This window comes from Mesoplodon bidens (genome assembly GCF_964165515.1).
Source record: "Mesoplodon bidens genome assembly, chromosome: 3".
NCBI classification, from domain to species: Eukaryota; Metazoa; Chordata; class Mammalia; order Artiodactyla; family Ziphiidae; genus Mesoplodon; species Mesoplodon bidens.
In genome coordinates this window covers 92,074,474-92,098,623 of record NC_138178.1, presented here as the reverse complement: position 1 = coordinate 92,098,623, position 24,150 = coordinate 92,074,474, and the positions used below count along the sequence as shown (strand labels likewise).

General features: G+C 39.0%; 1 protein-coding gene across 4 annotated transcripts in view; it reads right to left on the bottom strand.

Annotated features, from left to right (window-relative positions):
• The window catches only part of TP53BP1 (tumor protein p53 binding protein 1), a 73,853-nt gene extending 50,234 nt beyond the window's left edge, over window positions 1-23,619 (bottom strand). Inside the window, exons 1-11 of one of the 4 annotated variants that reach the window (XM_081227654.1) lie at window positions 23,455-23,619; window positions 22,694-22,878; window positions 22,335-22,428; window positions 22,019-22,103; window positions 14,640-14,770; window positions 13,872-14,024; window positions 13,363-13,519; window positions 11,841-12,007; window positions 10,386-10,515; window positions 9,488-9,582; window positions 6,692-6,897 (exon numbers count right to left, since the gene is read on the bottom strand). In XM_081227654.1, coding sequence (XP_081083780.1) covers window positions 6,692-6,897; window positions 9,488-9,582; window positions 10,386-10,515; window positions 11,841-12,007; window positions 13,363-13,519; window positions 13,872-14,024; window positions 14,640-14,770; window positions 22,019-22,103; window positions 22,335-22,428; window positions 22,694-22,878; window positions 23,455-23,461 — 1,410 coding nt within the window. In that variant the 5' untranslated portion in view covers window positions 23,462-23,619. The remainder of the gene's footprint in view (window positions 1-6,691; window positions 6,898-9,487; window positions 9,583-10,385; window positions 10,516-11,840; window positions 12,008-13,362; window positions 13,520-13,871; window positions 14,025-14,639; window positions 14,771-22,018; window positions 22,104-22,334; window positions 22,429-22,693; window positions 22,879-23,454) is intronic. The other 3 variants (XM_081227655.1, XM_081227652.1, XM_081227653.1) reach the window with 3 other exon arrangements.
• Window positions 23,620-24,150: the final 531 nt, after the last annotated feature.

Sequence of the window (24,150 nt, the reverse complement as noted above, 5' to 3'; positions counted from 1 at the left end):
TCCCCTGCATTGGCAGGCAGATTCTTATCCACTGTGCCACCAGGGAAGACCTATATGAAATTCTTGAAAAAATAAAACTATAGTGACAGAAGGCAGATGAATGCTTGCCTAGGGTAGAAGAGTGGATGGGGGCATGGGGAGGAGGGATCAACTGCAAAGGATTATGAAGAAACTTTTTAGGGTGAGGACACTGTTCTGTACTTTGATGGTGATGGTGGTTATACATTTGTATACAACTACCAAAATTCATCAAACTATACGTTTAAAATGGCGTTCTTATTTTATGTAAATAATACCTTAAAAAAAGAAAATAACCCAAAGCTTAAATATGTTTTTATGTAAGAATTTACATTTAATTTGTTATTTTGCCTATCATAAATGCTACAACACTCTAGACATAGCTGATAAGGCATTCATTTCTTATTTTTAAGGGAATGAGGAATCAAAATAGGTTGCCAAACATTCTGTATATTCTATAACTTCTGGTATTTCAATGTCTGGTGTTACTGTTTACACTTTCAGATTATAAAAATAGTCATAAATTTCAATCTGCTCATATACTCTGAGGCATGACTGAGTATAAATTGGTTCAACACTTCTAATGGTAATTTGGCAATACATGACAACAGCCTTGAAATTTTATATACCCTTTAGTCCAATAATTCCAGTTCCAGGAAATTATTTGATGAAAATACACTGGGATTTAGCTACAGTGCTTGCTGTTCATACTAAAATTATTATTTAGAAAAGGAAATAATATAAAATATCTTAAATATCCACTGATAGGAGATTCATTTAAAAACTATGATACACCTACATGATGGAATACTTTGTAATTACACAAAATTGTAGATGAATATTAAAAAATATAGAAAAACATTCAGGCTATGCATTAAATAGAAAAGTTTTTAGTTAAAAAAGTATATAAATATATATTTTATTGTGGTCTATACATTTTTATATAATTTTCATTTTTATTAAGTTAATAAATATATACCATTAAAAAGTTATGAAAAACAAAACAAAAAAGTTATGAGCAGGGCCTCCCTGGTGGCGCAGTGGTTGAGAGTCCGCCTGCCGATGCAGGGGATGCGGGTTCGTGCCCCGGTCCGGGAGGATCCCATATGCCGCGGAGCGGCTGGGCCCGTGAGCCATGGCCGCTGAGCCTGCGCGTCCGGAGCCTGTGCTCCGCAACGGGAGAGGCCCGTACAGTGAGAGGCCCACGTACCGCAAAAAAAAAAAAAAAAAAAAAAAAAAAAGTTATGAGCAGTTATTTGAGACAGGATAATTGATGATCTTATTTTCAATTATCTGTATATTATACACACTCTACAAGAAAAATGTATTTATTTTTCTTGTTGTAAAAAATAAGTCATTTTACAAAGGCTTATAGTTAAGACATTGCTAATAAAATTATAAATACCTTTTTAAAAGTCAAACTCATAAAATAACCACTTTAAAGTGAATATTTACAATGTGCAACCACCACCTCTATCTACTTTGAAAACATTTTCATCACTTCAAAAGGAAACCTCACGGACTTCCCTGGTGGCGCAGTGGTTAAGAATCCACCTGCCAATGCAGGGGACACGGGTTCAAGCCCTGGTCCGGGAAGATCCCACATGCCACGGAGCAGCTAAGCCCGTGCGCCACAACTACTGAGCCTGCGCCCTAGAGCCCGTGAGCCACAACTACTGAGTCCGTGGGCCACAACTACTGAAGCCCGCGTGCCTAGAGCCAGTGCTCCGCAACAAGAGAAGCCACTGCAATGAGAAGCCCGCACACCACAACAAAGTGTAGCCCCCTCTCGCCACAACTAGAGAAAGCCCGTGCGCAGCAACGAAGACCCAATGCAGCCTAAAATAAAATAAATTAAATAAATTTTTTTAAAAAAGGAAAGGAAACCTCATATCCATTAAGCAGTTGACCACATTCTGAATACGTTTTAAGTGTTATCAAAGTAAATACTTATGTGATATCTTTTACAGAATTTTTTCAATATATGTATAATTTTAGTCGGCAAAGTAAAACTTCAGGGGCTAACCAGCCTATCGATAAGCTGTACTTCTTAAGACTGCCTGGATCTAGCCTCCGAGTGTCTGGCCCCTAATAATCACAGCACTGAGGCTCCCTGAAGGCCTAGTCAGAATGACGAAGTTAAGTGAAAAAACCACCTCAGGGCTCTGGATAAAGACTGATGAAGAACTGTCAGGACTTCGTTCAATGAGTCAACCAGTCTAGATTCAACAGACCTAAATCCATAGTATCCAACCAGTCAAAAACTGGTCTCACACACACAGAGTTTAAGAGCCACTCATATAATCATCTATAATCCGACTTGTCATCCCCAAATTAATATGTATATCAAGAATGAGAAAGTGTTAAATATCAAACTATTTTCTACTAATCCTCTCCTCAGCCCTCACATCCTGGTGAAGGGTCGAAGAGGCTATGAAATTAACAAATATATTAGGAAAAAAAGAAAGAAATACAGGGGGCTTCCCTGGTGGCACAGTGGTTAAGAATCCGCCTGCCAATGCAGGGGACACGTGTTCACACCCTGGTCTGGGAAAATCTCACATGCCGCAGAGCAACTAAACCCGTGTGCCACAACTACTGAGCCTGAGCTCTAGAGCCCACGAGCCACAACTACTGAGCCCACGTGCCCAGAGCCTGCGCTGCACAACAAGAGAAGCCACTGCAATGAGAAGCCCACGCACCGCAACCAAGAGTAGCTCCCACTCGCCGAAACTAGAGAAAGTCCACGCACAGCAACAAAGACCCAACGCAAACAAAAATTAATAAATAGATATTACAACGTCAAAATTAGGTTCATTTGGACTTCCATAACCAATTTACAGAAGAAATAATAGATGTGCAAAGGTGAGTCATTAAGACTAACATGTAAGGAGTTTGATACATAATGAAAAAAGTATGGAACTTCCAAATAAAAACAGTGGATTTAATACACACATTTTCTTTAACTCTCTTCCAAAATCCCGCTAAGCAATAGTAAAGGGATTTTTTTTTTAATGCATTTTCAAGAAAAAGAGAACAGGAACTTCCCTGGTGGTGCAGTGGTTAAGAATCCGCCTGCCAACGCAGGGGACATGGGTTTGAGCCCTGGTCCAGGAAGATCCCACATGCCGCGCAGCAACTAAGCCCATGCACCACAACCATTGAGCCTGTGCTCTAGAGCCCGCAAGCCACAACTACTGAAGCCTGTGAGCCTAGAGCCCGTGCTCCGCAACAAGAGAAGCCACCGCAATGAGAAGCTTGCGCACCGCAAAGAAGAGCAGTCCCTGCTCACCGCAACTAGAGAAAGCCCACGCGCAGCAACTAAGACCCATCGCAGCCATAAATAAATAAATAAATAAATTTATTTTTTAAAAAAAAGAAAAAGAGAACAAAGAACAGATAACCACAATAAAATTTTGGAAGAGTGGTCATCTATCTAGCAGACTAGTGAAAACTGAATTCCTAAGACAGCAGTGGAGAAAGCTAAGAAGTAACCCAAATTACACCTCAGAACTACCATGTCCCAAAAAAGATTCAGGACTTGGCAGTAGCCCAGGTAACTCTGGAAGTGGTGATGAGGGTAGTGCTAAAAACAGAAGGAAGACTGGCTGGAAATCTATTTAAGAAGCAGTTTAATCCCCAGATTCGCTCTTCCTGACCCTCCTCTGCCCTGGGAGGGTAAAACAGAGCATCCCTGAACGGGAGGAAAAGAGGCACAGTTATCAGAAAGTACCAGACTGAAAACAGGGAGATTAAATGAAAATTTACATATTCAATGGAACCTGCACCTGCCTCTCAACACCCCCAGTCCTCTTCCATAATAGACTTCTAAAGCAATGGCAGACAGGAGGGAACCTGAACAAGACAAGATAAATCAAGATACTAACATTAGGGGACCCCAAAAATGGCCCTGCAGATCACACTACAGTAAATTCCAGACACATGAAGCACCAACCACCAATTCAGAACTTCTAATCAGTTTTCTAGGATTTCACTCTTAAAGCAGTCAGACAATCAAAGATTATTATCAGACTCTTGAGGAAAGCCTCTATAGAAGTCAAACATCGGGCTTCCCTGGTGGTGCAGTGGTTAAGAGTCCACCTGCCGATGCAGGGGACACGGGTTCGTGCCCCAGTCTGGGAAGATCCCACATTCCGCGGAGCAGCTGGGCCCGTGAGCCATGGCTGCTGAGCCTGCGCATCCGGAGCCTGTGTTCCGCAACGGGAGAGGCCACAACAGAGAGAGGCCCGCGTACCGCAAAAAAAAAAAAAAAAAAAGTCAAACATCAAAACTAACTAAACTAACTAAAATCTATTTGAAGAAATAGTGACTATTGCAGGGAGAAGACTTCTCAGAAACTATTACTAATATCATTAAGGAGATAAGATAGTATACCCATGAAATGACAAAATGCTATTTTTTAAAAAAAGGGAGAACATTCAAGAAAAAAAAGAGTATAGAAATGAAAAACCCAAGAGTAGAAATTAGTGTTTCAGAGAAAGTTAAAAAATGGTTGAACCTGGCAGTTGCACTCCTAATTATATACAAGAGAAATAAAAATACACATCCGCGCAAAAACTTGCACACAAATGTACACAGCATTATTTATAATAACCAAGAAGGGGAAACAACCCAAATGTCCATCAACTGATAAATGGATGAATAAAACGTGGTATGTACATATACAGCATTATTCAGAATAAAAAGGAATGAAGTTTTGATACATGTCAGAACGTGGATGAACTGTGCAAACATTATACAGTAAAGAAACCAGTCACCAAAGACTACATATTGTATAATTCCACTTATGTGAAATGCCCAGAACAGGCAAATCCATAGAGACACAAAGTAGATTAGTGATTGACTAGGGCTGGGGGTGGGGGAAATGGGAGTGACTGCTAATAAGCATGGGGTCTTTTGTTAGGGGTGGAGGGGGAGCATGATGAAAATGTTCTAAAATTAGACTCTGGTGAATAACTATACAACTTTGTGAATATACTAAAAGCCACTAGATTATACACTTTAAAAGGGTGAACACAGGGAGATCAACTCGGTGCTTTGTGACCGCCTGGAGGGGTGGGATAGGGAGGGTGGGAGGGAGACGCAAAAGGGAGGGGATATGGAAACATATGTATATGTATAACTGATTAAATTTGTTATAAAGCAAAAAATTAAAAAAATATATATCATAAAAAAAAGGGTGGGGCTTCCCTGGTGGCGCAGTGGTTGGGAGTCTGCCTGCCGATGCGGGGGACACGGGTTCGGGCCCCGGTCTGGGAGGAGCCCGCATGCCGCGGAGCGGCTAGTCCCGTGAGCCACAATTACTGAGCCTGCGCGTCTGGAGCCTGTGCTCCGCAACGAGAGAGGCCGCAATAGTGAGAGGCCCACGCACCGCGATGAGGAGTGGCCCCCACTTGACGCAACTAGAGAAAGCCCTCACACAGAAACAAAGAGCCAATGCAGCCATAAATAAATAAAGAAAAAAAATTAAAAAAAAAAAAAAAAAAAAAGGGTGAACAACACAATGCATGAATTATATCTCAATAAAGTGAGGGTTTTTTTTAAGTTTAAAAAAAAAAATAGTTGAGGAAATCATCCAGAAAGTTAAACAAAAGGAGAGAGAGATGGAAAGTAGGACACAAAATAATAAAATTACAAGACTATTCTAGGAGTATGAATATCCAAACAATAGGTATTCCATTAAGAAAAAAAAAGAGAACAAAGGGGAAGAAATTAAATAATTAAATGTCCCTGAACTGAAGGGCTTGAGTTTCTAGATTGAGAGGGCTTACCAACACAATGAAGGAAAACAGACCTATGCCAAGGGTCTGGAAGTTTCAGAACACTGGGGATAAAAAGAAAAATCTACAAGATTCCAGTAAGGAAAAAAAACAGCTCAAATATTAAAGATCAAAATCAAACTGGCCACACTTCTCAACAGCAACACTGGAAGTCTGAAGACGGCAGAGCGATGCTTTCAAAAGTTTAAAGGAAAAATATTTCCACCTAAAATTATTCTATACTCCTACAAACTATGAATCATGTATGAGAATAGAAAGTATGCTACTAAAGAATGTCCTCCATCAAAATGAGGGAGTAAACCAAGCAAGAAGACACGGAGCCCAAGAGGAATCCAACACAAAGACAGGTAAGGACAATCTCCAAAGACAATGAAAGGGAGGTGACAGTTATATACCAGGAACAGCACAGATTAGAACTCAGGGGGCTCCAAAAGTGGTTTCTCCAAAATGAAGAAGTTTGAGGCCCCTGAACGTCTTGAAAGGAGATACTGACAACTGGTGGAAAGCCTAGGGTTGATTTAGTGAGAAGTTCGTGTGTTAAGGCAGAATAATGATTAATGCCCCCTTGAAACTTCAAAGCAACACTTTTAAGAATTTAAAGACATAGTACAAATTATACTCCAATAAAGACGTTTAAAAAAAAAAGACATAGTACAAAATTCAAACATAAAAAGTATATCAAGATGTTAGATGACCCTGGAAATGTTCTAAAACTAGATTCCGGTAACAGCTACACAATTCTGTAAATTTACTAAAATATCACTAAACTATACACTTAAAATGGGTGAGTTTTATGGTTTGTAAATTATACCTCAATACAGTTGTTTAAAAAAAAGATGTTAAGAGGAAAAAACTTTTTCTATGATACTCACATGAGAAAACTCAGGCTGGGATGGAACAGGAAGTGACCCAGGAGTGAAGACTGGTGTGCTCTGAGATACCGGTGTTGAGGCTTGTGGTGATATAGTGGGCTCAGGCGGGAGAGGGGGGTTTTCTATCCCTACCGGTTCAGCACCTTGGAGTTTCTTCTGAAAAGACTCTCCCCCTTCAGATAACACTGACATATCCATTGGCTCATCTAGTTTAGAACAGGAAAAACAAATTGAGAAATAAGCACTCATCGATACTATTCATGTTCCAATACCACTAATAACAATTATATTCAGATATTTTCATCCCTAAAAAAAACAGTGACAATTTTCAGAAAAGCTGATAGGTTAATAGAAGATTGAGTCCTAGAAATCTAGCAACACTTTATTCCCCTGGGGGAGGGAAGTCCACACTCCTAAAATACTCAGATACAGATTAAAATAGGGTTCATCTAGGAATACCCATCCATCCATATGATAGTAAATTAACTTGGTTCCTCTGAGACCCTTTCCTGATTATAGCTCAGTTTTCACATTTGCATAGGAACGCCCAGATTAATGGCACCTAATTTAACCACAGGCCTTGAAAGGCAGTGAACTTGTTCACCACTCTAAGTAAATATCTACATATTTATGAACTAATTTTATTTGCATTAACTGCTAAGTGCAGAGAGGTGGATGCCAGGACAAATAGAGAAGAAGGAAAAAAAAAATCTTATCAATGACAATCAGCAATGATTTATCAAAGAACAAAGTACAGGACACTAATCCTGAGACAAATTGCTCAGGAGGGAAACATAAACACAAACAAAACACAAAACACTGCTTTTCGTATAGTATCCTACCCACCTGTAGGCTAACAAGATCTTCCTCAGAGCCAGCCTAGCTTGCTAGGTATTTGATTCATCAACCCCTTTCCCCCTATCTTACAGCTTGACCCCAAACAGGCTTCCTTTAGACCACTCTAACAAAGTACCTATGCCATTTAGTTTTTCCCTATAATCCACATTCATGCTACCAGGTACCCGCCCCACCTCCACCTCAATATCTACCCCTGCTGCTTAGCTTGGCCTCAAACGCACACTCCACTCTAATGCTAGGTTCGGGAACTGATGCTATAGGCCTTTATTACACTACCACAGCTGTGTTAAGTATTTTCATTACACCTTTTGATCTTTATTGCCGTGACAAAGCACTTATTAAGGACTGTTCTAAGCACTACATATAAAAAGGCTTTAGGTTAATATTCTTAGACAACAACAACAAAATACAAAAAAGCATACACAGTAGCACAGTTATGCACATATTAAGCAAATGCATTAAATCTAAAATATAATTGACAAAGGAAAATACAATGTTACATGAAAAACAAACACTGAATCATATACATAACATGATCCCACTTGTGTAAACATACTTCTTTATATTTATGCATAGAAAACACTCTGAAAGGAAACACACATATCCAAATACTAATTATATCTGGACTGTGGTATCACAGGTGATTTTTATTTTCTTCTGATTACTTTCCCATATGCTTTCCAAACTTTCCACAGTAAGTACTAATTATGTTTACAGTCAGGGAGAAAGCATTTTTAATATAATTATTTTTATATACCTTCAGTGTTCACACTACAGATAGAAAAAATGGTTCTAAGGATAAGCCAAACTTAACTTGCATTAACAGCATTTTTTGTAGAATGGATTCACTTTTATTTTTCACTGAAAATATCACTAATCATGTTATGCTTAGAATGATATTAGTCCATTTGGATACCTACATTGATTTCAAGAGAAAATAGCCAGACACAAACTTTGTGACAGAAGAAAGTCTAAGATTAAATTTTGTCATGGGTAAATGAAAACCCATGAGCACAGGCTCTGGAGGCAGCTGCCCAAGTTCAAATCCTGCCTCTATGACTTAGTTGTGAAATCTCTCTGTGCCTCCATTTTCTCATCTGTAAAATGGGGCTAAAAGTAACACCTACTTCTTAGGACTGTTATGAGGATTAAAGAAAAAACTAAAAAAGAAACAAACAGAAGAACCTAGAACGAAACAGAAGCAAAAAGAACAGTGCCTGGCATAAAATAAGTGTTCAATAAATATTAGCTATTGTACCATTATTGATATGTGAAAGAATGAAAAGGAAAAAAATCATGGAATTTATTGGAAAAGGCTTTGTAGAAGTAGGAAAAATTTATAAATATCTTGAATGACTGGATAGGAGACTAGAACAGAGCAAAAGAGGTTTAGATAATGACATATATTAAGCAAAAAGAAAAACTTTCTTGTGAATAAAGTAATATAAAATCACTAGGTCCTCAAAGGAGGAAGGGAATTAAGTCAAAATTTCTACCACCTGCTCCTAACCACTCTTTGGCTAAAACTGCTTTGATAATAGCAGAAATAACCTATAAAGAACAAAAGGAACAATTTTTGGTTCCTTCTGACCAGTAACATGTTACCATGTTGCTGGAGACTATTAGGCCAATAGCAATAAAGGTCTTCATTATACTATTGATAATTCATTTGAGTTCAACTTGAACAATTTTCCCTTAAAGGTCTTTCCAAAAATTAAGTTGTCAGTACAGAACTCTCAGAAGAATCAGTGCTAGAAGAGCAAAGAACTGAGGAAAGCACTTAACAGTAGGCCACTCCCCTGAAGCTTAGACATGAGTCCTAGCAAATAGTTGAGGTCATAGTGTTCTAACACGTAAAGGAACAGTACACTTCACAAGGCAGAAGAAGTGCTGCCCCTCTTCTAACCTGAGATCAACAGACAGATCAAGAGAGCTCACCTTTTCTCCCTTCTTGCTCTGTGGGACTGCTAGGAACGATAAAGGGGGTAGATCGGAAGGCGTCAGGGGAAGGAGCAACAAGGTCTGAGGAATTCCTTTATACAAAGAGAGAGCCACAGGTTATTTTACCACAGCTACAGCTTCGCACTTGCTTTCTACTTTTTAACAGCAAAAATATCTGTAACTCATTCAAGTACTTATTAGCGCTTCTCTCAAACAGCTAACTGACGTTGGTAGAAGAGCCATGAACAATACTTCAATAACGATTTCTCACACCAGACATATCCAAAATTAGAATTAAAAAAAAAAAAAAGATTAAGGGAAAAGCCATATGATTACACGAGAAAGTAAATGACCAGACACAAGGACATCATGACTGAAAAGCAGGATGAGAGAGTGCTAAAAAAATTAATTCATCTGCAGATTTGAGACAAATATTTACTCCATTTTTGGCCTATTATGAGAAAGATCATGTACATTCCTATATAAAAAAAAAAAAAGCAACCTCTTTGCCCTAATATGGATAAAGAAATCCAACTACTGTCAACTCTAGCATAACCTCCTCTGCACCCCTATATATGCCACTAAATGGGAAGAACTGCTATAGCCAAATGGAGCAGCAGGCAGCTTGTTTTGGACATGTAACAGTCTCTAAATAACTGGGCAGTTTCTTTCCTGGTGAAAGCTTTGGGCTACAATTTTAAAATCTCCAAATGGGAGAGCAGATCTACCTGCCTTCGATAATTCCACTAAGTTCTTATTCCCCAGAATTCTTAAGCCTAGAGTTTACTTTTCAGTTTCAAAAAGACTTCTGGACTACCAACTTTAGCTCTTTCAACCTTAGCCTGAAACCATCAGGCACATGTTTCCTTGAAAGGGTTATTTTAGGCTTACTTACGTGGAAAGACTCTCCTGAACAAGAGACCTCTGACCAGAGAGCTGCAGGAGGTGCAAAGTGGTGGCAGGTGTGGAAGCCAGAGAACACCCACCTTCTTCCCCTGAAGGAGTACAGCAACCATCAGAAGCTACTGAGAAAAAAAAAAAATTCTAGTTGCATTTACTTCTCATATTGACATTACTGAATTGTCAAAAAAACAAAACACACTCAGTAGTACAAAAAGCATAATATTCATATATCCACCCATGTTCCAAGAGGGCAGAAACTGTTTTCTAACTGCAGTACAATTAGTGGAATGCCACACTAATGCAAATCTTGAGTGACCATTAAACATCCTCTCCCTAATGAATTATGGGTTTCTTTAATAAAGAATTGACAAAAAGAACTCCTTAGTCCTTTCTGTCATGATAGAAGCTTGGAGAAGAAAAGCCAGGACGCTTAAACCTCTCCTTGGCTGCTCTTCTTTCTTCTCAAGTTTCTATTATAAGACAGCAAGCGAGCCCTTTATTCCAAGGTCTACCTAAGGTGAAGTAAAGATCATGCCATGATGCAGATGGGAGAAGTCAAAACGATGTGCATGACACCTGATGATATGAACGCAGCAATTTTCATGATTAGAACCTGGGCTCCTCAAAAGACAGAAAAAAATACTAAAGAGCAAGTAAAAGGATATATGAGCAGCCATTACTGATTTATACTATGAAGAGGCTCCTGTTGGTCCCTTCTCCTTAGCAACAAATGGAGTATCAGCTGTATTAATTGCAAGAACAAAGAAATTTCTTAAATACAACCTTGTAGCTTTAATGGGAGACCAGAAAAGGTTTCTTGGTGATGCTCTGTATGTCCTACACACATTCACAGCATAGTACAGGAGTATAACCTTCTCTTCCTCCCTACTTACAACCAAAACATCATATTTTTCTGATTGTTACTGAAGCTTTCTGGCTCTGTGAGGTTGCAGCATGGGACACTGGGGGGGGTTAATGAAAAGTGACACAAATACCATTCTAGTCTTCTAAAGGTATTATGTTCTTTCTGCTGGACCGTAACTTCCTATTTGTGGCAGAGGAACTAATAAACAGATGAACAAGTGACTGTTACCCAGGTGAACATGAAAATCTTCACTTAATTATCATGATATTTAAGATTTGAAGACTTATGACAACAGAAAGAGCTACTCTGTCCATAACATTAAATCTGCCATATTATTAGCTAGTATTCTTCAATATCTCCATTTCCAAAAGAGAAAGAAAATTATGCTAACACACGTTAAATAGCAATTATTTCCCAAAAGCCCTTCTCATTAATCAGCTAGAAACGTATTTTCCTTCCACACCACAAACAAGTCTGCACACCTATAAAGTGCCTTCTGACTTAAAACATTAGCCTCAGAACAGAAATAAAAGTTTAGATCTTCAGAAAAGAAGAGCTACAGCAACTAATTACTCTTTGTACCTGTTTTATTGTTCTGGTCAAACAAGTCTTCCTGAGTTGACAAAACCTCAGGCTCCGGTGACTTCTGAATCTGCATCCCACCTTCCAGAAGTTCTTGAACAGATATTTGTTCTTTTGTTTCCACAGCAGCAAGAGAGCCTTTGGGACTAGCAGGCATGTCCTCTGACCTAGGAAATTCATATCACCAGGAGAAAAAGTTACTATGTTCAAAGGCTTTCATCTTTGAACAAAGAAGCATTTCCTGTTTTGTGTGTTTTCCTTTTTTAATTTCAAAACTTCCAGAAACTATTTATTAAAAGTGAAATAAGCTACACTTTATAATGATGCAAAGCCCTCAGCCCATTTCAAAGTGTGTCTCAGTCTCTCACAAAGCAATACCTCTTTTCCACTCCGCTCACTGCAGTGCTGCATGCTGTCCAAGATTTCTGATAAGTGAGTTAGGGATTTTTGTTTCATACGTTGTTATCTAGAGGTGCATGAAGCAGTGTGATCCAGACCGCAACAATGCTAGAACAATGACCTCCCACATAAAGAGCCTGGATGTAAATCATCCTCTCCATCAGCCACACACGTTATCTTCTGCTGACCTTTTTGATCTTATCTACTCAACCCAAGCCCCAAACCAAGACTCCTTCACACAAATACTACTTACACATGTAAGACACTCACTGCTGACTCCTTTCCAGAGACTTAGGAGGTTCACCTACTCTGCCATTCCCCAGAGTAAACAGGATAGCAAAACTACCTAGAGAGTAATTTCCTAAGGAAAAGCGGAAAAAGTCAGCCCCCGTTAAGCTGAGTGTTTTGCATTAGAAAGACTTCTCTTGATATTCAACTTTGTTCAGTACCCCATTCCCCACTGTTTCTACTGAAGGAAGAAACAAAAGAATACTAAATGTTTACTCATTCCCTCCTCCAAAATGGAAGCATCCCACTTGTCCTCTGCCATATCTAAACTTGAGGTATTGACCAGAGACAATGCTGTTTTGGATACAACAATCACCATAGGCAGAACAAAGGTATACTGCCCAAGTCCCACCAAGTTAAGAGCCTGAAAGACATGGGAAAAGAATACCTCCCTATTTATCTATGCCATAAGCTACCAGATGCAGGATACCTGAGGACCCCAAGCAATCTGGGTGCTCCTCAAGTATAAAAACAGTAGACTTTCAAATATAATATTCTTGTGACTCTTACAACACTAGAGAATTTAGAAAGATCCCACAGAGAGATAGTGCCTCTGCAGACAAAGAACAGAGAGGAGTAGTAGCAACCAAAGATTAAGGGATCATCTTTACAGTTAGAGCAGCAATAAATTTGGCTTGTAATACGCCTAAAGATAAGATGACACAATGAGAATTCATAAACAATAAATGTTTCTACTGGACCATAAATATGCCCAGGGCAAGGGGGGGAAAAAAGAAATCAAGAATTTCTAAAAGTGTTTCCACCTGGCCAAGTGAAATTAGTGTAACCCGATAGCAGAAACCCAAAAATACTTTCTAGAAAGAACTTGGTTTACCTTGCAGGTGGTGAATTTTGCTCTTCTACCACAGGTACATCCTTACTGGGCTGTGCTGCCACAGGGATATCCTTGCTGGGCTGTGCTGCCATGGGGATACCTTCATGCTGTGCTGCCATGGGGATACCTTCATTAGACTGTTCTTCATGCTTAATTGCTTAAAGTTTTAGAAGAAGACAGGAAGGAGATATTTAATTTTTCAAAGTACTAGAAGTAGTCCCAAATGCTTTTTAAAAGGCAAAGATTTTAAAGAAAGAAATACAAACTGAAAATATATACAGGCATCATTCCAGAAAGGAAAATAACCAATTACCCACTTACAAAAAACCTTGGTATGCAAGCCATCAACTGACAAGTACTCGCCAGACAACTCTACAACCTTACTATACTAACTCAGATTATATTAACTTAGATAGCTATAAGATATATCAAGGAAAAAACAACTAGCTCTAGCATGGGAGGAAAATACTTATAAACAAACTCTAAATGCCAGAAAACATGTTACGTACCAATATTAGCATCCACATCAGATAGCCTAGTATAAGCAGAGTTGGTGGTTACTGACTGTAGATTGTCTGCTTCACGTGGCACAGTTTGTTCCTCAACATCCTGGCTCTGGGAGAGTTCTAGAACCCCAAAGCCCAGCTGTGATGAGGCAGGGTCTAGGAAGAAAACCCCAAGAAATTAGGTATCATCCCACAACATTTTGTACTATGCAAGGTGCTGCCCTTTAGCAAAAGAAGGTCATATTAAGTCCTTCACATCAAAGCCCTGCCCCCCAAATTTTTTCAAAATAAAATTAAGAATAAAAGCACAAAAACAAAGGGGGAAAACGCATAATGAAGCAAAAAACTGTGTACTATAAAACCTTACAAGCACCTACTAAAGGTAGACTATTTCTACTTTCTAAAGAAATACATAAGCCACCCCCCACCACGCGCACACACACGCACACACACACACACACACACACAGAGCACTGTACTTCAGACTGTAATTTCACCCCACAAGGCATGCATCCCAAAAATATTTGAAAAACAAATGAATACAAAAGAAGTAGGAGTCAGTAAGCAGAAAGGGGGCTAAAAAATGAGCTAAAAATTCCTGAACACCAAATTAGGTGGATTATCTTAGACTACCAGCAAATTTCCTAATGACTATTCTCAATTTAATGATAAGAAATCTATAACCTGATAAAAGGGAGAAATTTAGACATCTGCATGCTCATGTTAAAGGGGTTAGACCAATCTACTATCCTGAAAAAGGCATAAAGCTACCTTCAGCACCAAGGGAGTGTGTGGTATCGTCTGAAATATCTCCTTCCTTTTCCTCTTTCTCCTTCTCTTCCACCTCTTCTTCCTTCTCTTCACCCACAGGAGGAGCAGATTCCACTGACATTCCCAAAACACTATACAGCAAAAAGACACAATCATGTGTTCGCAGATAGGCCGGGATATTTTGCTCAAAGAACTCTTTAAATTTTATTGTGACTCCCCACACACCAACCACGTTTTAAGCAAATTTGAAAAAGTAAAAAACCTCACCCCATTATTGCTTCTTTCTACAAAAGGCACCTAAAAGGTTAACAACTCAAAACACTGTAGTACAGAATTAAGTAATACAAATAAGAGACAGAGGAAGAAACAAACATACTTGATTTTTATCTTTCTCTGAAAAAATCTGAGCAGGGATAGAAAAATCTTGCACTCAAGAGAATTACTGACAAGTGACAAGAGAAGATGTGCATTAGATGTGCAGAGAAGGGGCTCAAAAATACATCTATTCGGCTCCCCTGGTGGTGCAGTGGTTGAGAGTCCACCTGCCGATGCAGGGGACACAGGTTCATGCCCCAGTCCGGGAAGATCCCACAGGCCGCGGAGCAGCTAGGCCCGTGAGCCATGGCCGCTGAGCCTGTGCGTCCGGAGCCTGTGCTCCACAACGGGAGAGGCCACAACAGTGAGAAGCCCACGTACCGCAAAAAAACAAACAAACAAACAAAACATCTATTTAATAGAACACAGTTCGCAAAAGAATTTTAGCAAAAATTCTTAGAATACATAACATAGAACCACAGTGGCTGAAAAAAATTCAGGTAAGAGGTCTGTGTATTGAAAAGAAGACATCACAGGTCAAAAAATGATAAACAAAAGTAAAAGACACATAACAATTAGGAAAAAATATCTGCAACAATATAACAAAAAAATAGTCTCCATAATATACAAGGAACTCGTAAGAAGAAGCTCAAGATATGAATGGACAAACAACAGAAAAGACAACTCACAAAAAAAAGAAAACAAGTATCTTTAAACATGTAAGAAATCAGAGAAACCATTTGTTGCCAATCAAATTAGAAAAGAAAAACTGTAAACACTGTACTACTATTCAGTGCTGCCCAAACCTGAGGTGAGATTAGCATTATCACATACTGTTTATGAGAGTATAAACTAATAGAACCTTTCTGCAGAACAACTGGGAAATATGTATCAAGAGCTCTAAAAAATGTTCATACCTAGTAATTTCAACTGTAAAAAATAATTTGAAATATGAAAAGATCCTTATACAAACTTACTTTCGAAGTTCACTGTGACTAACAAACAACCTACTACTGTAAGCCCAACAGTAGGTAAATGATTAACTAATTTCATAATCCATAAAATGGAATTTATGCAGCCGTTAAAAATGTTCAAAACAACCAAATGCAACATGTAAACCATAAATCTGGATTGGATACTGGATAAAATATATATACGTATAAAATATAAAGCCAAAAAATAAAAAAATAAAAATAAAGCCACCTTTGAGACAACTTGGAAAATCTGAATATGCACTTATTACTAGGTGTTACAGAATTGATATTTTCTTAGGTGTGATAAGGGTATTATGATAATATAGGATAATATTTTTCTTAGGGGATGAATGCTAAAGTATTTGAGGGGAACTATGATTTCTGCAACTTTGTTTCAAAACGGTATATTTTATACACACACACAGAAAAAATGCATAGTATCTTTTGAAAAAATGCATAGTATCTTTTCATCTCTACTGTGCGTTTAAACTTTTAAAATAAAAAACTTGGGGCAAATGTTATTTAGAGTTTTAATTGCCAGGGGAAATTAATTGCTCATGTTGTTAAGCAAAAGGGCCAAGAAACACACGAACTTTTACTTCCCATGTCAACTATGTTTACTAAGTGCACAACAACAACAACAAAAAACAAGAGAAAATAAGCCAAAATGTTTACAGCAATTAGCCTCTGGGTGGCAGAATTATAGATGACATTTTTGCCTCCTTGTAACATTTCATATAAAGACCATTAAGCATAAGTTTAATAAGCATAAAAGAGAAGAAAACATAAATTTGCAAAGTTGAGGACCATGATCCAAGGAAGAGAAAAAGGACTGAATAAAGACTTTCACAAAAATAAAATAGAATGTTACAACTGGGAGGACCAGATGCCTGACCCCAGGAAACATAGGGAAAGAAAGTCAGGAGCGTGTATGACAAAAAGTAGAAGAGCAATGAAAGACAGCACAAACCACACACCTTGGATCTTCCTCAGTCTCTTTTGGTGGTTTTCTTCAAGTTCCTAATGCTCGTAGGCACAGTGAGTCCTTGGACCTCTTCTTCACCTACACTCACCCCCTTAGTGATCTTATCCAGACTCATGGCTTTGAACATCATCCATATGCTTATGACTCTGCAATTTTAAATCTCCAGCTTAGACCTTCTCCAGACATTCACACTGTCAACCGCCTCCAACTGGCAATTGAAAAGGCAGCTCAACTTTAACAGGTCTATAACTGACCTTCCCCTACAGTCTTCTCATCTCAATTAACAGAAACTCCATTCTTCTAGTTCCCAAACGAAAAACATGGAATCACTGTTACCTCCTTCATCTCTCGCATACTTCACATCCAATCTACCTTTGAATCATATTTTCAAAAACCCAGAATCTCACCACTCCTCATCCACTTCAACTCTGGTCTAGCCACTGTCACATTTTGCCTAAATTATTTCAGTAGTCTCCTAGTAGGTCTTCCTGACTCTGCCCTTGCTCTCCCTTCAGACTAGTCCTTTTAAAATTTAATCTGAAGAGCTTTTTTTTTTTTAATTTTTATTTTTCCCAGCTTTATTGAGGTATAATGGACAAATGAAAATTGTATACTCTTCAGTCTATTCTTGATCCAGCGGCCAGAGTGATCCTGTTTAAATCTAAGTCAGATCATGTCATTCCTCTGCTCAAAACCGTTACTTTCCTAAGAGTAACAGCCAAATTCCTCACAATGATCCATAAGGCTTTATATATTCTCGTTCCCTCTTTATTTCCCTGACCTCTTCTCCCACTCCTCTCAAGCACTCCACGCCAGCCACACTAACCTCCTTGCCATTTCTCAATTATTCCAGGCACACGCTTCTCTCAGGGCTTTTGCATTTGCTGTTCTCTATGCATGGATTACATTTATCCCAAATAATAGCAGAGATCACTTACTTAAGATTTTTAGTCAAATGTCACATCACTAAAGCATCCCCTAAGTCACCCTACCTAAACTTGCAATTCCTTTGATGTTTCCCATCCCCTTTTCTGCTTTATTTTTCTCTTCAGCCCTATCAGAGTCTAAGATACTATATATTTTTACTTATCTATCATGTATTGCTATATCCCATACCAGAACTTAAGCTCCGTTAAGGTCTAGGGTTTCTTATCTCTCCTGATCACTTTGTATCCCCAAAACTCAACAGTGTTTGGCATATAGGAAATACTCAATAAATATTTAATTAGAATGATTAGGTGAATCAGAAGAGGCTTGAAATTAATCCAATTATAGACAAAAAATAGTACTGATATTAAACTTTTCTCCACTATCCAAAACTGATGGAAAAAGAAAACAAAGGTTTAAATATATTATTTAGAAATACAGAAGTAGCCAATAAAAGAAATAAAACAATTATCAAAAATTAGAAGAATATTGTTGTGAGTTAAAACCTCATCTTTCATTATGGAACTCAAGTGTCTTAATTTGATAAAACAAGAAATGGTAATACAACAGTGTTACTTAGTTTTACAACAGTATTAAGAGCTAGGAAGATAACCCCAAAGAAATAAAAGCACAAACACTTAAAAAGCGTTACCTCTGTGAAAGGGGACCAATGGTGGGAATGGACTCTTTGCTTTTCATAATAAGTTCTTTTTAAAATAAATTATGTATTTATATCACTCTTAAAAATATTTCACAGATTTCATCAAAATTAAAAACATGCTCTAGGGAAAAAAACCTCTTAAGAGGATGAAAAGCTACAGAGTAGGAGAAAATATTTGCAAACCACATATGCTACAAAGGACTAATATATAGAATATATAAAGAAGTCTCAAAACAAAATTTAAAAAATCCAGTTAGAAAATAGGCAAAAGACATGAACAGACATTTCCTTGAAGAGGATGTACAGATGGCAGAGAAGCACATGAAAAGATGTTCAACATCATTAGCCATTAGGGAAATGCAAATTAAAACCTCAATGAGATATCATCACACACTTATCAGAATGGCTAAAATAAAAAATAGTGACAACACCAAATGCTGGTGAGAATGGAGAGAAATTGGATGTCTCATACACTGCTAGTGGGACTGTAAAACGATACAGCCATTCTAGAAAACAGTTCAGCAGTTTCTTAAAAAAACTGAACAGGCAACTACCATATGACCCAGCAATTGCCCACCTGGCCATTTATCCTAGAGATATGAAGACTTACAAAAACCTGTATGCAAATGTTCATAGCAGCTTTATTTACATTAGCCAAAAACTAGAATCAACCCAGATTTCCTTCAATAGGCAAATGGTTAAACAAATTGTGGTACATCCATACCATGGAACACTACTCAGCAACAAGAAGGAACAAACCACTGATACATGCAACAACTCATATGGACCTCCTGGGACTTATGCTAATTGAAAAAAGCCAATCCCGAAGATTATATACTGTATGATCCTATTTATATAACATTTTAAATGACAAAACTTTACCAATGGAGGATGGTCTTTTTTTTTTTCGTCCCACTTCACGGCTTCCTGGATCTTAGTTCCCCACCCAGGGATTGAACCCACACCCTCAGCAGTGAAAGCAGAGTCCTACCCACTGGACCACCAGGGAATTACCCAGAGGATGGTCTTAATTAGTGGTTGCCAGAGGTTCATGTACAGGAGAGGGAGGTGGGTGTGGTTATAAAAGGGCAACACTGGAGCTCCTGTTCGGCATTTTGACCTCAGTGGTGGATAAACCTACACAGGTGATTAAGCTGTATAAAAATTAATACACACATGAGTACAAGTAAAACTAGGGAAATGTGAATAAGTTCATTGGATTTTATCAATGTTGATATTCTGGTTGTGAAAGGATACTATAGTTTTGCAAAGTGGTACCATTGGGGGAAACTGGGAAAAGTGCACGAAGAATCTCTTTGTATTATTTTTTACAAATGCATGTGAATCTACAATCATCTCAATTTTCTTAAATGTTTAATGGGGAAATAAAAATATCCTCAGCATCATATTTTAGGACACTTCATGTTTAGGACCACAGGCTTACATCACAATAGGACATTAGATAAGAGAGGAAGATCTTTTGGAATTTTATGATATATACAAGTTCACAAGCAGCCTTTTTCAAAATATCTGCATTGGTGAATAAAGACAACATAAAGAGATCAGTATACATGTGTTTTGAAGAGCTTTCATTCTTTTGGAATCAACCCCACATTCTCTGCGGTTTTTGTGGCCTTTACACATGCTGCTCCCTGTGTCTGGAAAGCTCCTCCTCCCACATGCCACACTTCTCCCCAGCCCTTCAACTATGCCTAACAAATTTGTATTTATAGTTTAGATCATCCTTCTCACAGAGGTTTTCCCTTATCCCCCATGTTAGGTTATATATTATTTTTTCCCTCTTTACAATGATCACAGTTCTCACTGAATAGCTATTTATGTAATTATTTAACATCTGCTTCCCCTATTAAATTGTAAGCTCCAGAATGGCAAACATGCTTTAAAACACCTACCACAGTGCCTGCACGTTTACTGAATGTAAGCATTCAAGCATTTTTTTTAAGGAAAGAGCAACACCTTGATGCAAAAAGGGAAAAGAAGTAGCATGACACTTCTCAAACAGTACCCATTCATTTATAACAAGGGGTACACACGCATTCTGTCCCCACTGGTTCAAACTCAGATGCTGAGCCACAAAAACACAGATAAGCCTGGCACACGTTCCTAAAGAGGTATCACAAAAACTTAAATGCCTACAAAAAGCAAAGAAAGGTAACATAAATGAGTTAAGTGGCTGGGTTTAAGAACAAAAGCACAAGCCCTAGGATAAATGAAAAAAGAATACCTGGCCTCAGTATCCAAATACAGCAGTGAGTTACAGGTACTATGACAGACCATAGCACTCATGCCCTATCTAAGCAGAGGCTGGCTGCTCACAGCTCCCGACAACTGCTGCCAATAATATAACAGTTGCATTACTTCCGGCCTAGTAATCCCAGAAGCTGGAAATCTAAGTTCTATGTGAAATTTCCCTATTTTTAAATTCTATCAACTAATTCAAATATATTTTACAACTATGCGTGGGCCAACTAGAACCCACCTGAGGGCCAAAATAAGTCCACCAATTTGGGGATTGTTCTAAAGCATCCAACTGATGATTTGAGAGAAAAAATTTAAGTGCAAACACAGAGTATTAAATAGAACACAAACACACACACACAAAAAAGCACTCATTTTTGAGATAAAACCCTAGTCTAACACAGAGTATTAAATAGAACACAAACACACACACAAAAAAAAGCACTCATTTTTGAGATAAAACCCTAGTCTTTGACCTCAAACTAACATCCTCCTCTCTGACTACCTCCCTTTTCTATTCCACCACCCCAAGACTCCTACGTTCTCCTTTGATCTTAGGAGAATTGGGGTATTGAATAGTAAAAAAGAAAGAGAGGCACTTGAGTCAGAAGGACTCAAAGCCCAGCTCTATCACTTACTAGCAATGCATTCTAGAGCAAGGTTTTTAACTTCTTTGCCTATCACTTCCCCGCCTAAGTAAGGGAAGAAATATAATGTGTTCATAGTACAACTGCTTTAAGGATGATATTAAATGGCAGTATATATCAAACATCCCATCTAGTGCCTAACATAGAGGATAAACTCAATAAATGGACAATGTAAAGATATACAGGAGACAAAGTAAAAACTGAATACCGTTTAGGGTATGAATTAAACATTCTGGGTCTAAAACTGGAGAGGTTCTTTGGTTGGTAGGTAGAAACCATGCTTAACTGTTTTGATAATATACCTAAATATTTTTTGATTATTTTTTCTAGTAATAAGTCAGATCCAAGCTAAGAATAAGGAATGCTTATTTCACATGCACAAGGTATATCACAATTTGAATAATGTAGGTGCAAAAAAAATGTTCCCACCTCACAAAAGAGATTCCAGCTATCAGTACCAACAGAATGCTAGTTAATACAATTCTCAAATCCCACTCCCTAATTCACAAAAATAAGATTAATCCTTTTATCCTTGGAATGAGACAACAAGTACAGATAAAAAACCTGATCCACTAATACATTTAAATAAATTCCTTCAAACACTAGTATACCTGCTTGTCCTATTTGGCTGAGGTAACTGTTCAATGACCTGACTGATAGAACCACATGTGTCCAAATGAGAAGAATCCATAGACTCTGAAAAAAATAAGTGGATATTAGCAGAAAAGGCATTTACCACCAAACTGTAATACAAATTCAAGAATGCAGACTATACCAATCTAATCAGCTACATTAGAAAACCAACCTTTTGAGTACCTACTGTGCACCAGATACTGTGTCAGACTTCCTTACATACATTCACCACAACCACATAATGTTTATATCCACCCAGCTCCAACAAGAGCACCCTTGCAAAAGGGACCTCACCTGCAGCTTTGTTTTCTTTCAGATGTTCACTGAAGCCACTATTACTGTCTCCTTGTTCTTTTCCAGCTGTTTGTTCACTATTGGACACAACATCCTAGAAAATATACGTATATACATATACATCCCAGAAAATATACATACAAAATATACATACATAATGTATACATACATAATATACATACATAACATGAAATATACATTTCATAATATACTATATATGAAGTAATCCAAAATGATTTTATTTTCCAGCCAACTTTATGCAAAAGATAGTGATCTCCTAAGTACTTACTTTGCAGCTTGGTCTAGATTAGGGGAAAAAAAAAATCTACTCAATCATTTCCAAGCAACCTATCACTCACCAACACAGGGTTCTCTTTGTGCGTCTGTAGATTAGGAAGGTGTCGAGATAGCATACTGAAGCGAGAACCAGAATCATCGTCTAGAACCTGGCTTTCAGGCTGAGAATCTTCAATGATCAGGCAAGGAGTGTCTTGCTGAGAGAAATCTGACTCCAACTGACTTCCAGTGGGGTCCATCTGCTCCCCTGGAATGGAATAACAAAAGATCAGTTCTGTGTAACCTACTAGCCTTCCTCATGCAGTCTGAGCTTAAATAATGAGGCGGAAGTACAAGACCTGGAAAGGGGGACCAGTGTAGGACTCTTCCAATTAGAACATTATAATCGCTGCAATCACTTTCCTATCATACCTTCCAAGGCCCGATTTCCTCGTTATTTACAATCAGCCTGCCTATCCTTCTCTCCCCCTTCCATCACCTTCCCGTAGACACCCTTTCCCCTCCTTCCTAACCTCTTCTCTCCCCGCCCCTTTTTCCATCCCCCTCAACTCTCCCTACGTCCTTCTGGCGCCTCTACCACCCCCCAAAAGGCTTCTTTGTAATCTCTGCTCGTCTTAACCCCCACAGGCCTTCACGCTTCCTCACGACCACCCAGCCTTCCTAGCTAGGGCTACCCCACCCCCTCCTCAGGGCCCTCCATGGACCCTTTCCCTGTCACCGCCGCCATGCTTGCCACCCCGCCCCCTCCGGTCTGCCATCCACTTCAGACCCGAAACCCAAGCCTTCAGAGCCTACTACTCCCCCACTTTTCTCCAAACAGTACCAGGCATCCCGGCGGGAGGTCCCTCGCGCTCCAGCTAGAGATCTCCGCACGCTCCCGAGGTCCCTCCAGCTCGATCCCCAGGTCGACGCTGTAGCCACCGCCGCCACGGGCCGCGAACTCCCCCTTTCCCGTCGCGTCACGCGGTATCGGCTCGCCCATTCGCTGCCGCTGCCCGCCACTCAAGAAAGCCTGTGGATGATTGGTGGCTGGGCGGGGTGCCCCGCCCCACGTAAGAAAAAGGAACACGGCGGCGTGTTTCCATGGCAGCCTGGACTTCGCAGGCCGTCCCTCTAATGCAGCCGGAGAATGACAGTATCCTTGAACCGAAGGGACCTTGAGAGGGCGTGAAATATATTCCCCTGCCTCCAGGACGGTTGTTTGTACCACTAGTCAGACATAAGAGAAAAGACCAATTTTCTATCGTTCATGCACCATAAGGCCCCTTCTCTCACCCTCTTCCGTGGAAAAGGAGAGGGTTTCCCGGCTTTCTAATAAAAGGGCAAAGAAGATCCAGGATGGCTAGAATTTCAAAGCTGGTGAAACTGAAGAGAGAGGACTCTTTGGGGTTTACCGGGTCAATCAGGATCCCTTTTGTAGGCCTCTACGCGAATTCAAGGGCCTCACATTACGTCTCTGCCAGTTCTTAAAAAAAAAAAATTTTTTTTTCCATTTACATTGTCTGAGGGCCCCGGTAAG